Source organism: Canis lupus, chromosome 11 (assembly GCF_003254725.2).
Source record: "Canis lupus dingo isolate Sandy chromosome 11, ASM325472v2, whole genome shotgun sequence".
In the NCBI taxonomy this organism is placed as follows: Eukaryota; Metazoa; Chordata; class Mammalia; order Carnivora; family Canidae; genus Canis; species Canis lupus.
This window is the reverse complement of record NC_064253.1, coordinates 55,346,080-55,360,326: the sequence shown is the minus strand read 5'-3', so window position 1 is coordinate 55,360,326 and position 14,247 is coordinate 55,346,080. Positions and strand designations below refer to the sequence as shown.

At 52.0% G+C, this 14,247-nt stretch overlaps 1 protein-coding gene across 6 annotated transcripts in view; it reads left to right on the top strand.

Moving 5' to 3' along the window:
- The first annotated feature begins 1 nt into the window (after window position 1).
- ANKS6 (ankyrin repeat and sterile alpha motif domain containing 6) overlaps window positions 2-14,247 on the top strand; it is a 48,080-nt gene continuing 33,834 nt past the window's right edge. For all 6 annotated transcript variants that reach the window (XR_007414092.1, XR_007414091.1, XM_025432149.3 and 3 more), the window contains exons 1-7: window positions 2-403; window positions 4,678-5,180; window positions 8,273-8,317; window positions 8,985-9,189; window positions 10,189-10,295; window positions 12,299-12,447; window positions 13,691-13,889. Coding sequence is in view for 4 of the 6 variants with exons in the window: in XM_025432149.3 (XP_025287934.1) it covers window positions 51-403; window positions 4,678-5,180; window positions 8,273-8,317; window positions 8,985-9,189; window positions 10,189-10,295; window positions 12,299-12,447; window positions 13,691-13,889 (1,561 nt within the window). In the remaining 2 variants the exon portion in view is untranslated. The remainder of the gene's footprint in view (window positions 404-4,677; window positions 5,181-8,272; window positions 8,318-8,984; window positions 9,190-10,188; window positions 10,296-12,298; window positions 12,448-13,690; window positions 13,890-14,247) is intronic.

Here is a 14,247-nt window from a genome sequence, read left to right as displayed (position 1 = left end):
GCGGAGCCGGCGCGGCGGGCCGGGCGGACGGGCGCGGGCCGCGGGCCGCGATGGGCGAGGGCGGGCTGCCCCCGGCCTTCCAGCTGCTGCTGCGCGCCTGCGACCAGGGCGACACGGAGACGGCGCGGCGGCTGCTGGAGCCGGGGGCGGCGGAGCCGGCGGAGCGCAGCGCGGAGCCCGAGGCGGGCGCGGAGCCCGCGGGGGCCGAGGCGGCCGGGCCCGGGGCGGCGGCGGCGGCCGGGGCGCCGGTGCCCGTGGACTGCTCGGACGAGGCGGGCAACACGGCGCTGCAGTTCGCCGCGGCCGGGGGCCACGAGCCGCTCGTGCGCTTCTTGCTGCGCCGCGGCGCCTCGGTCAACAGCCGCAACCACTACGGCTGGAGCGCGCTCATGCAGGCAGCCAGGTGAGCTCGGGTCGGGCCCCCAGGGCTGGCGTCGGGCCGACCCCGGGGCGAGCGGGCTCAGGTGGCCGCCCCGCCCGGAGCCCCTCCCGCAGACGCCCCGGGAGCTAAAGAGTCAGGGACTCGTTCGAGAGAGCTGGACTGGTGAACTTGGAGCAGCTCGGGATCCTAGAAGAAGTGGAAGCGCTTTTTAATGATAAAACCAGAATCTTTTTTTTTTTTAAAGATTTTATTTATTCATGAGACAGAGAGAGAGAAAGAGATAGAGAGAGAGAGACAGGCAGAGGGAGAAGCAGGCTCCATGCAGGAGCCCAACGTGGGACTCGATCCCAGGTCTCCAGGATCAGGCCCTGGGCTGAAGGCGGTGCTAAGCAGCTGAGCCACCCGGGCTGCCCTAAAATCAGAATCCTACGAACAGTGGGCCTTTCGAGAAACAATCTGAAGACCTCGTCGAATAGAATCTTAGAGACACATGATCTTAGGGGTGTTCATTCATGCCTTCTTGCAACCTAGGTTTCCTAAGAACCTACCTACTCCTCTCCCTAGCCTAAGAGAGGGGGACCCTGCTGGATCCGGGGAGTCCCACCGACAGCAGCTCGCGCACGCGTGGGCAGGCCAAAGAGATAGGGCTCAATGAGTGGGGAAAGTGCGGGGAGCTCTGGACAGGGCAGACCCAGTTTGGGGAAGTGGAGGAAGGTTTTTGGTAAGGAGGATGCATTTATTCAGGTTGAGACTCTATAGGAATTAACCAGGACAGAAGAAGTGGGAGGTGGGAATGGGGTGATAGGAGGCCCATGCAAAGGTTTGGAAGCAAAAGTGAACGTAAGGCATTGGTAGGACTGCTAGAACCGTGATCAGTACTAGGAGAGGGCTAGAAGTAGTGGGAGATGAGCCTCCCCTGGAGAGGAAGGCAGATGCCATGTGGCTGGGCTGAGAAGGATGTGCTATCCTAAGGGCATTGGGGAGTAATAGATGGTTCTAGGCAGAGTGAGCGACACAATCAGATTTATGTTTTGGAAAGAAAGATCACTTTCACTGCAGTGTGAGGACGGATTGGAGGGATGGGCTAGAGTCGGAGAGCCTGGTTAGCAGCAGTCTAGGGAGAAGTGATGGTAGCCTGGACCCGAGCAGAGACAGCCGTGGGAGAGCAGTGAGGTGTTCGAGATGTATTCAGGAAGCAGGGCGAACAGGACTTGAAGCCCTGGTGGGAAGGAACTCCGGTGTACAGTAAAGTCACTCACCCCTGTTGGCCATCTTTTCAGGCCCCACCCACTCCTCAGTTTGGTCTCTGGTGGATGTTTTAGTAGCAGGAATGGTTACATTCATGTTTTTTCCTCTTCTGGACATGATAAGCTTTATTGAGCACTTTTTGTGTCCAGCACGGTGCTAAGTGCTTTAAGTGAGGTAACTCATTCAATCTGCAGAAACCTCAGGACGTGTAGGTACTGTCGTCATCCCCATTTTACAGATGAGGAATTGAGGCTCAGAGAGTTAACTTGCCCAAGGCCACACAACTCATACTGTGGCAGAGTCACATTCACACTGAGGTGGGTGACCCCAGAGCCTGTGCTCTCAGCCTGTGCTCTCGGCCACCAATCTTGTAACCGACTGTTTCCCCTTAGTGTCGGCCACAGGGAAGCTACTCTCCAAATTGGCCAAATGCTAAAGGGACAGGTTGCATGGTGTTTGCTTTGGCCCCAACTTCACCCTTGGCCTCTTTTGTTCTCCTGCTCTCTCCATTTCTCTACCTGATAGTGAGTGTGGCCTCTGTGCCCAGTGCTTTGGGTGGTAGGCGTTTTTGCCCGGTCTTTAAACACAAGTGTTAATTGCCAAAATTAATTGGTAATCACAGCAGCTGTTCAGAAATTCCCACGCTTCCCTATCCTCAGTAATTACCTATTAGAAGCTTAGCATCCACAAAACTATCTCAGCCTTCCTTGAATTCTTTTAAGTTTCCATCGTAATTGAATGACCTCCCGGGCTACCTGTGAGTTCAGAAATGTCCATCCAAATGTCAGCACTTCTGTTCAGTTCACTTCTTTCCTTTCTGTCTGAACACTTTTTATATCAGAAGAGCTGGGGTTTCAGATTTTCGGGTCTAGGTTCCAAGTTTTGACTCCATCACTTTCAAAAGGAGACACTCTGCTTTCCACTCAAATCTTCAGTTTCCTCATCTGTGAAAAAGGCATTATTAGTTTATTTTAGGGTTTATTAAGATCAAATGAGATAAAAATGTGACAGTACTTTTTAATCTGCTGTAAGGAATTATACTAGATTTTATTTTAAGCTTGATAACTAAATAGTGGGATTTTTAAAAATTCTCTACTTCGGTGCAGGATACATGAGTTCTGTAGTCATTTCCCTGGCCTTCATCCAGACCATCCTCTGCTTGGTGATGCTAGTTATTCATTTGACAGAACCTACTGAGCCCCACTGTAGGTCAGCCACCAGTCCTGTCCTCGGAGAGCGTACAGTCTAACAGGAAGACACAGTGGTAGAGGTGAGGACTGGGAATGGTGGGTGCCCGGATGAAGGGCACCTGAACTCTGGAAGCTGCTCAGAGGAGGTGAGCTCTGAGCTGAATCCTAAAGCAGGATGAAGGGCCTACTGAGATCTGGACAGGAGGGTACTCCGGGCAGGGAGGCAGGATGGCAGAGGTGTGGGAGGAGTAGAATTGGTAGGTACATATAGGCCAGTGAGGAGGGGATGACATGGGGGTTGGGCAGAAATGAAGTTGACCAAGTCCCAGTGGACAGGCCTCTTCGAGCAGTGGGAAGCTGGAGAGTGGCCGTCAGGTTTGGGTTTGGCGAGTATTCTTTTAGGTTTGGGCATCCCCACCACAGGGGATGGGCAGGAAGGACCGAGACTGGAGGCAGGGAGACAGATTGGGGTTGCAGCTTTCTGCATTTGCATTTCTGTCCTTTTGCTCCTTCTCTGCTCTTGGAGAAGAGGAGGGACAGGCCCATCCCCCTACAGCTGGAGGAGCCAGTTCACCCAGCTGTCTCCCTCCAGAGGCTGAGGTGACCTGGTGCCGTTAAGGTTCATGTCCCCAAAGGTATTTACAAGTTCAGGTCAGAGTTTGGCATTGGCTCTGCCTCCACGGGGAGAAGGGAGGCCCTGGGCTTACAGGAGGTACCAAACTCACTTCCGGAAAGGAGGGGAATGCAACCAGAGATTCAGAATGCGGCCTCGCAGATGCAGATGTTCTGCAGGCCTTATGGTCTGGTGCCGCCGGCCCCTCTCGTCATTCTTTCCCGGTTAGTCCTAAGGCTCCTTCCAGCTCTGACGCTGGCCGCGCTGAGCCAAGTGTGCCAGCCCAAACCCTGCAAAACAGATCTTTTCTGCCCTCTGGCGGCAAAAGAAGGTTTGATCTTTGCTGGGAAGAGGCATCTGTTTTCCTGTATTGGAGTTGGTGGTCGCCCAGCTGGCTCCCTGGCAGCTCCAGTTTCCTGGAGGAAAGCCCCGCCCAGGCCCAGTTCCTGCCCCTGGCAGCGGGCATTCCTGCCAGCAGGTGGCAGCAGGCCTCCGGTGAGAGGTGCCTGAGCCCGGCTCTGCTGACCCAGGGGGGCTACACCTCTTGGCGTGGGGTGCACTGGCTCCTCTTGAAGCACCTTCCTTGTGCGTTTGAGGATGGGTAGACAGGAGTCAGACATGAGCCTTGCCCACGGGAATCAGCACAGGCAGAGAAGTAGATGCCAAGGCCACAAAGCAGAATAAAATGAACTCTCTGAGATGTGGAAAGCAGTACGATATAGTGGAAAGGGTGAGGGCCTAAGGTTTCAGACAGCCCTGGGTGCTGACACTGACACGGCCTCTGGCCAGCTGCGTGACTTTGGTACTTGGTGTAAATATAAAAGGTAAAATTAGTATTTTAACATCTGATGCTTAGGCAGCGCTCCTCTGGCCAAGCACCGTGTTGAGTGCTTATCGTATTATGTATTTTTACCTAGTAACTCATTTAATCCTCAACAGCCATTGAAGTAGATACAGTTCTAACACTATTTTTCAGGTGAGGCAGTGAAGGCACGTAGAAGCTGAAGGTCTTTCTCAAGGTGGTACAGCTAGTGATTGGCAGAGCTGGATTTGAACCCAGACAGAGCAGCTGTTCACCTTTGTGATGGTGGATAGGCAGGGCCAGCACAGCACCTGGCACCAGAAGACCTCTTACTATGAGTGGCTATTATGACTTTAATGATGAATGACAAATGAGAATTACATAAGCTGTCTCCCTGTCAGTGTTACATGTTTGTGTCACTAATTCTCCATATTCCTGGCAGATTTGGGCACGTGAGTGTGGCACACCTCCTTTTGGATCACGGAGCTGACGTCAATGCCCAGAACCGGCTCGGAGCCAGTGTGCTCACCGTGGCCTCTCGGGGTGGCCACCTGGGTGTGGTGAAGCTACTCCTGGAAGCTGGTGCCTTTGTGGACCATCCCAACCCCTCAGGCGAGCAGCCAGGGGCAGGGGACAGCAGGGACGAGCTGTTGGACATCACAGCCCTGATGGCCGCCATCCAGCACGGACATGAGGCCGTGGTGCGTCTACTGATGGAGTGGGGCGCAGACCCCAACCACGCAGCCCGAACCGTGGGCTGGAGCCCACTGATGCTGTCGGCTCTCATTGGGAGGCTCAGCATGGCCCAGCAGCTGGTGGAGAAAGGGGCCAACCCTGACCACCTCAGCGTGCTGGAGAAGACCGCCTTCGAGGTTGCACTTGACCGCAAGCACAGGGACCTTGCAGACTACCTGGACCCGCTGACCACTGTCAGGCCCAAGACAGGTCAGGCTGTGCTACTACCAACCCTTCCCTACCCCGTGGCTTCATAGAGTCTCTTAAATTGTGTTTAAATGACAAAAGCTGAGGATTGCCCAACCAGAGGGCAGGTACAAATCAGAATCAGTGGATCTTAAGATGTGCTATGCAGTTGGGAGTGCCCATTGCTTGCAGATTCCTGGGCCTCCAAAGAGCAGTTTGGTATCTGTGGGAAGAGTCTAGAACCCCCACAGCAAGGCCCTTCCTTTTTTTTTTTTTTAAGATTTTATTTATTTGAGACAGAACATGTGCACTTGAGCAGCGGGAGGGGCAGAGGGAGACAGAGAAGCAGACTCCCTGCTGAGCAGGGAGCCTGATGCGGGGCTCAAAGCAGGACCCTGAAATCATGACTTGAGCCGAAGGCAGCTGCTTAACTGACAGCCACACAGGTGCCCCACGGTCCCTTCTTTCTAACCAGATGATTCTGATGCAGGAAGTTCTAGAGTCTAGACTCTAGAACAAGAATCAGCAGACTTTTTCTATAAAGGACCAGATAGTAAATATTTTAGACTTTGAGGGCCAGCCTCTGTCAGAACCACTCAGTTCCACAAGAGTGAAAGCAGCCATACATTATATGTCAACGAGTGGGTATGGCTGTGTTCCAATAAAACTATAATTACCAAAACAAGCTGAGGAGCCGATTTGACCAAGACTATAGTTTGTGGACCTCTGCTCTAGAACAGTGTGCCCTCTGCCTGTGAAGACCGTGGCCTTATAGGGGAGACAGGGAAGATATAGGAAGTAAGCATATTAAATGTGATAAGTTACATAGTACGTTTGGTGGGCGTACCATGGTGGGGGGAACGGGCAAGGTTGAGGTGTGGGATGGGGGTTGGGACGGTGCAGGCTGTGGTGTGGTGGGTGGCCTGGAGCACAGGAGATTGCAGCTGACTTGCAGGAGCTGAGTGAGCACTCCAAATAGGCTCTCAGGGAAGAGCCTCTGGGTAGGCCAGCAGCAAGGGCAAAGGCTGTGTTATTACAGATAGGTTATTAAATACATAATCATTAGCCCGTAGCTGTTTTTGTGAGATGCCAGGAAATTTGCCTGGAAGACACCTCAGTTCTCTCCCTCATGTTAGCTGCAGGACAGGGTGTCCCCCTACCCCCACTATGGTTGTTCCTTGGGCTGGGCAGGGTCCGCAGAACTGCTCTGCTATCGATGCCAACCCTGGCATCCGGAACGAGGGAGGGACAAGTCCAGGGTCACGTGACGTCAATGGCACAGCTGCCCCAGCCTCCTGGGGTCAGGCTAGAGGGTCAGTGATTCTTTTGTATCAGATGGTTGCTTAGCAACTAACAAGAAGGCCAAGTGACACAGTTTTTCAACCAAGGGTCCTGGCATGAGAGGGCCCCGCCCACAGCAAATTAGACTCTGAGACACCTAAAGGAATGTGACATATTTAAAACAAAGATGCAGAATCTTTCTTAATAGTATTACACAAGGAGAATTAGACATTTGGTTCCATGGCCTGTCTGTACTTCTCTGTAAGAACTCTGGAGTTAGGGGATCCCTCCTGGAGACCCGGGATCGAATCCCACGTTGGGCTCCCGGTGCTTGGAGCCTGCTTCTCCCTCTGCCTGTGTCTCTGCCTCTCTCTCTCTCTCTCTCTCTGTGTGACTATCATAAATAAATAAAGAAAAAAAAATTAAAAAAAAAAGAACTCTGGGGTTAATGTCATTTCTGGGGTTGATGCTAGTTCTAGTAAAGAGAACAAAAATTGCTGTTTGGGTGAGGCCTAAGGCTTTCTTTTTTTTTAATATTTAAATTTTTTTATTTTTATTTATTTATGATAGTCACAGAGAGAGAGAGAGAGAGAGGCAGAGACACAGGCAGAGGGAGAAGCAGGCTCCATGCACCGGGAGCCCGACGTGGGATTTGATCCCGGGTCTCCAGGATCGTGCCCTGGGCCAAAGGCAGGCGCTAAACCACTGCGCCACCCAGGGATCCCAGGCCTAAGGCTTTCTGAAGCATTTCCCATATGTATTATTGATCCCTGCAACCACCACATGGTCCCCATATTAACGTGTTATCCTCATCATCAGCATGCTGCTGATGAGGAGACTGATCATTCTGGAAACAAACACACACTCAAATTCTGATATGCTCACTCCAGACTTGGTGATCCCTGCATTGGGCTGCAGCTTCTTCCCAGCTGCCTGAGGGGGCTGACCTGGATCAGAGATTTAGCCCAGAGTTACAGTTCCTCTCCCAGCCACTCCATCTCTAGAGTTAGTCAAAGATTGCAGGAAGTCTTGCATTTGGCCACCTGCGAGGGGATGATGGGTCCTGAGGATGTCTGCTTTCTGACAGTAGCACAGTACCTACTAGCCCAAGCTTGGAGGAAGGTAACAGATGAGCAGATGAGGGAGGGGCGAGCACGGGGTGGGTGCAGCAAGGCAAGGTTTGGGGGTAGACATGGCTCCCGTACCAGCTGGGCTGAAGGGACCAGCATGAAAACATCAGGTGGGCAGTGGTCTGCAGGGGGCCATGTCTGCAAGTCTGGGGCAGGGGTAACTTGCCGTCATTCAGATTGCTTCTTCTTTGGGAAAAACAAAAATTAACATTGGCTTTTCTGGTGGCCACATCCACGACCTCCCACTGGCTCAGCTGTTCAGTGTCTCAAGGGCCCTCTCTGGAATTATTTCATGGTTGTACATTTAGTTTTTACTAGAAAAGAATTGCTTTTTAAAAAAATTTTCATAGGAATCCAAATGTTTTCCAAGACTATACTTTTCCATTACATCTAAGAGGGGACATCCCAAAGTTTGGAATGCCCCAAAATGATTGCTTTGGGTGTGGGATGAGGAAATGTTCTACTTATTTATGTTTTTTTGGCCAGATGACTTCCCAAGATCTACCTCTGGAGCATTTGCAGGCACTCTCTGATAATGACTCTTCCAGCAACGGCCACCGGATTCGTCTGTTACATGGGTCTCTGATCAGATTGCTTTTGGAACGTAGATCTCTTTTAAAACTAGGCTGTATTGTTACATGCATGTGACTTTTTCTGTTCTATGAAACCTTTTTTGGTTCACTTTTAAAATCTTTCTTTACCTAGATGAGGAGAAAAGGCGGCCTGATATTTTCCACGCATTGAAAATGGGTAAGCGCTTTAGAAAATATTTTTGGAGATTTATGAATATAGGGACACATCCTCCCAACCTAGTATTTGTAGTGCTTTTCAAGGCCACCCAGGGTGTTTGAGAAAGAAACAAGTGTTTTGTTATTTCCTGACTCGGTAGTTTCACACAGGGAGGTTCAGCCCCTGGAGACTGGTAGTTATTATGGTGCTTTATACACAAGTTCCAGACTACCCTCCCTGCCACTCCCATCCCCAGCCAAACCCTGTGGCTATGTTCTGGCTTTTCCCTACCTATGAAATGCCTCACTGCATACCTACCCACTCCACTATCTTTGTGATGAAGCCTAAAATCTCCTCTCCTGATTTAGACCCTACCTCTGGGAAGCCCTCCTTGATCTCACCCCCCAGGGAGCTCTGAGCTCTCTGCATGTACGTTGCCTTTCATGTTTCCTTCATCTGTTCTCTTAGGATATCAATAACACTGTTCTCTTTTAGTAAAACTATCTGGGTGCTTGCCTCCAACCCTCATAGATTGAGAGATGTGCGCATTGGGACTACCTCTTCTTCACTTTTGTAGCCCTTGTGATGCCCAGCACAGAGGCAGGCTGAGCACCTGTTTGTTACATAAACCTGCTGGATAAGTAAATCCAGGCCCACAGATCACCAGGTCTCCTGCTTCTGTTTGCAGGAAACTTCCAGCTGGTCAAAGAGATTGCAGATGAAGACCCCAACTATGTGAACCTGGTCAACGGGGATGGGGCAACCCCATTGATGCTGGCAGCTGTCATGGGGCAGCTGCCTCTGGTGCAGCTGCTGGTGGAGAGGCATGCTGACGTCGACAAGCAGGACAGCGTGCACGGCTGGACGGCCCTCATGCAGGCCACCTACCATGGGTCAGTGCCAGCTCCACGCCCTCAGAGGGAGGCTGCGGATGCCCTGAGCCGAGATAGGGTTCTTGATGGGGGCTTTTTGGTCCTGAGACACTGCAGACAAACTCTAGGGCTGTAAAGACCTTGAGGCACACACAAAAAATCAAAGCCACGCAGGCTCATTCTATCCTGCATTCCTCCTCTGCTGTGTCCTGATTCCTGTTACCTCATCACCCCATTTACCAGTGACTATAAAGACCCCATGCAGCAGGAACATTTTATGCAGGAAGAGAAGTTTCTGTAGGTTGATTTCAGTTGAACACAGTAATGGGTCTGTTTGGAGTGTTCACACTGATGTCCTTAAGTCTGTGTCCTTTTGGAAATGCACATTGGCCATTCATACCATTGGCTCCTCGGCGACCGGTGGTGAGACTTGTCTTAACCCTCTCCTTTGGAAGAGGTCCACCATTGGCTGGTGCTTCTGAATCCCTTCTCATCCTGTCCTCCTGGAGGCTGCCTTTTCCAGGTAGACTGACCCAGGGGCTGGGAGCTACAGACAGTCTTACAGTGACTAGGTGGTCTGAATCCAGATTACCAGCCCTTTCCTTGCCCTCTTTCAGGTTATCACAGCACTTTCCTATGTCATCTCGAAAGGGTTTGTCTTTCAGTTTGGTGAGCCTCAGACTTCTGCATTAGACACCTTGGCCTATGTGAGGCTTCCACGGAGGGGCGGGGGGAAGGATTGGGGGCAGAAGGAGTAGGGACCTGCGTGTGGTAATGGTGACCCTGTGGTTTTCCTTTTGTTTGTGGAAGGAATACCTAGGCTTTGGATTGCATCACGTTCAAGGCCGATCTGCCCATAGGGGATGGGGACAAGGAGTATGAGACTGTTTGCAGCTTTTCAGAGCCTCCTTTCAGGCTTGAAGATGGGCCAGCAGTTAATATCATCAGCTTCTTGCCCAGGAGCAAAGCCAGGCTTTTGCCTTCAGTGCATCTAACTCCAGCTTTTTCTTTCCTCCCCAGGAATAAGGAAATTGTCAAATATCTGCTAAACCAAGGGGCTGATGTCACTCTTCGTGCAAAAAACGGGTACACGGCCTTTGACCTAGTGATGCTGCTGAGCGATCCTGGTGGGTTGTTTCAGGGAAAGTGTCGTAAACCTGCGTGGCCTCTCTCTGGCTAGGAAAGGAATTAATTGCTTTTGTTTTAAGCCCTTGCTTACTGTTGGGGGAAGTCACTCTCAAGCTCCAAGGGCTCACCACGTGTCCTCAGGCAAGTCCCTTCCCTCCTCAGCAAAGGCTTGGCTGGTCCCAGGTAGTCCCTTAGGCTCCTCCAGCGCCACCCTTTGGAGAGTCTCCCAGGAGGGAAGCCAGTGAGACATACATCTGCCCTAGCAGTCCACACAAGTCCTAGAAAGGTAACTGGGCTCATAGCTGGAAACCCTGACTCAGGGGGAAATAAAAATACCCCTTTGATGAGCAGAATCAGAGCTGGAGCAGTGGCCTCCTCTGCTGCATTGTGTAGGTGGAGGCCGCTGGGTCAAGGGCACCATGCTAGGAGTGTGGCTGTCACTAGTCCCACCTTTCTTGGTCCCCACTGGCACCTGCTGCTCCCCTTGAGCCCCAACCCGTGTGACAGGCCCTCCTCTGGCACCTGAGGCATCCAGTTAGGCAGCTCAAGAGTTAGCGTCTGTCTGTCTGTTTATCCTCTCTCCCATTGCCTTGGAGTTTCAGCCCAGGGAGGTTGAGAGGCTGGAAGGCCTTTCTGATCCACAGACTTTGAACCCGGAGCCAGATCCCGACCTGCTGGCTGTGGGAGAGGACTACTTCCGCAGTCCCAAGTGGATTTATTTACTCCTGCCTCTCGGCAGGCTGGTGGCAGGCTGGAGTGCCCTACCTCATCACCAGCATTGCTGCCCTCCTCACCCCTGCTGCAGGCATTGCCACCCTTACCCCATCCCTGCTCAGGCCCCACATGTCTCAGATGCATACTTGGTTCCATTTCATCCTCACAGGGCATGTGAAGGGAAGCAGAACTGCATATCCCCTTGTGGAGGGGAGGTGACGAGGGCCAGGGGAAATGACCTGACCCAGCTGGCGAGGCGGGGTCTCTGCCCAAGCTCAGTGAACTCACTCTGCCTCACTGGAGACCCTCCTGGTATGCCAAGAGTTGGTGTCATCAGAACCCGTCTCCTGCATCACACATGCTTTTCTTTTCTTTTCATTTCTTTTTTTTTTTTTTCTTAGATTTTATTTATTAATGAGAAAGAGAGAGAGAGGCAGAGGGAGAAGCAGGCTCCATGCAGGGAGCCTGATGCGGGACTCGATCCCAGGTCTCCAGGATCACACCCCGGGCTGAAAGCGGCGCTAAACCGCTGAGCCACCGGGGCTGCCCCACGCATGCTTTTCTTGAACAAACTCCTGTCTCGCTGTGCCTCTTCTCTGTTACCCCCTCCCCCCGACCACTTCCCCACCCCTTGCACAGTAAGACAGTCTCTCCCTAGTTGATTTTTTTTCTAGTGGGTTTTTTAATGAAGTTTTTGCCTGAAATTTTGAAGAAACACATGCATATTATTGAACACTGGGAGAGAAAAAAGTCAACAAGAGGAAAACACCGTTAATAGTTTGTAGCATTTTCTTCTCAGTTTTGTTTATTGTGAGGTTTTTTGGTAAAAATAATAACAGTTAATAATAATAACAATAATAATAATAATAGCAATACTTAACCTTTTTTAAGTACTTACCTTATGCCAGAAATCCCCTCGGATCCTCCAGACACCTTTATGTGATGCCTACTGTCACCCCTTTTACAGAGACATGGAGAGGTTCCCTCATTTACCTGCAGTTAATGCAGCCAGGGAGGGGCAGAGGGAAAATCGAAGCCCCTGCCATCTGGCTGCAGAGTCTGTATTTTTAAAACACTACTCCTCTTTCTGTGGGGAGAGAGCTTCTGGGTTTTCCTTCTGGTTAAGGAAGGTTTTCCTTCTGAGCCCTGCTGGCCTGTGCGCCGGCATCTGAAGACCAGACTCTGGAGCGCAGGGTTGAGTTCGAAGGCCGAGGGGGTCGTCTTGAGCCCTCTCTCCATGGCCCAACAGACGTATTTGCAGGTAAAGCGCTGCCTTTTATGTCCATAGACACAGAACTTGTTCGACTGCTGGCGTCTGTCTGCATGCAGGTGAATAGAGACAAGGGCCGGCCCAGCCACCCACCACCTCCACCTCACTCGAAGACCCGACAGCCCTGGAGTGTCCCAGTGCTGCCCGATGACAAAGGCGGGCTTAAGGTTAGCCTTTTCCCATCCTCAAGGGCTATAGAGAGAGCCTGGCTGATGGGGTGGGGGATGCCTGCTGCTTTCTGCTGACCCAGGGCTGGTTTAGGCTAGAGTGAAGGTGGCCCAGCAGGAGCAGGAAGTGAGCAGGGGGTGGGCATCGGGGGAAACGGAGGTGATCCTAACGCATTATGGTTGCTTTGCAAAATGTGGGTTCATGTTGTCAGATTGTCCCATTATTGCAGGAGAAGCTAGAAAACCATATTTTGATGTGGAGACTGAATTTATAGATGTCGGGAACTAAGAATTTTGCCTGATATAGTACTGAGCCGGCTGAACCAAATGCCTCTCCTCCCAGGCCACGTGTGTGTGGCATCTGCATCTGCACGTGGGATACTGCTGCTGGCACAGTTCTCGGGTCTCCCCGCAGCCCACGGGCCTCCAGCCACTGCTTTCTGGAAATAACAGAACAACCTCCAGTTGCTCGTTTCTAACTGCAAGCCAAGTATCTTTCTTTGAATTTCTCAGCCTCCCCATTCTGTTCTACTTGCCTGAAGTCAAACTTACCTCTCCATCCTGTCTGGGGTCCCAGTGCCTCCACAGGTCTGCAGACTTTATATTCCTTTCCTATTCATAACTCACGCAAGCCCCAGGTCTTCCTTTCAGTGTTGTTTGCATGGGTCCCTGCAGTCCTGCCCTCCCTGCCATCTCCCTCGGCCAGGCCCTCACAGCCTCCCCTCCCACTGTGTCATAGCCTCCGAGCTGTCACGGGGCTAGGGGACACCCTGGGGGGTGGCACTAGTCCTCTATCTAAGTGGGGAGGCATCAGCTGGTGGAGCAGATGGCCCAGGCCTTGCCATGGACACCCAATACCTCTCACACTGTCACGGGAATGGGGGGAAGAGGTGACTGATGTTACGGTGTTCGTCATTGCCTCTTGTCCATCTGTGTGTCTCTGACTCACTGTAAGACTGAACAAGTTGGCACCCCACCTGGGTCTCCATTTCTCAATCTGTGCAATGCAGAGATTGATGAGATGAAGGGTGGCAGGTAGGGTCCACTGTCAGAGGTGGGCTCCCAAGGCTGAGTCAGGAACGATTTAGAGAGAACCGTGGCTTTGTGGGAGAGGGTGTGGTGGCTGATTGGTAGAACTTGTCTCGTGCCCAGGAGAGCAGAGGGGAAGGGTGAATAAAGTGTAGTCAGCATCCCTAGGATGGGTGCTCTGGATCATGACCTCTGCTCTGTGTTCCCTTGGCAGTCCTGGTGGAACCGAATGTCCAATCGGTTCCGGAAGCTCAAACTGATGCAGACCCTGCCCCGTGGGCTCTCCAGCAACCAGCCTTTGCCTTTCTGTGATGAGCCAGAGTCAGCGCTGGACTCCACAATGAGGGCGGCCCCCCAGGATAAGACAAGCCGCCCGGGGCTTCATGATGTGGCCCCCACAGTGAAAGAGAATGGTGAGAAAAAACTGCATGTGCTGTAGTATTTCCAGAATGGTCAAACCCAAATTCTCTGCCCTTTGTCCTACCTCCTGGGCTGATGTCAGAGCTGAGATGATATTGGAATGGGACACTGGAGTAAAGTGGCTGGTCTGGGGAAGGACAGACAGGGACACAAATACGGTGTGGTAGAATGGGGACATAAGTGTCAAGAGTCCCTGGTTTCTGTCCCCCACACCATGCTGAGGGACCTGAGGCTAGTCACGGCCTCTCTCTTGCCTTCGATAGGCGATTTTAGCAGCTATCAAACGTGATTGGTCTCTGGCACTGGAAGTGTTTTGAAATAGAATGAGTTATCCAGGGTGAGGATTTGGGG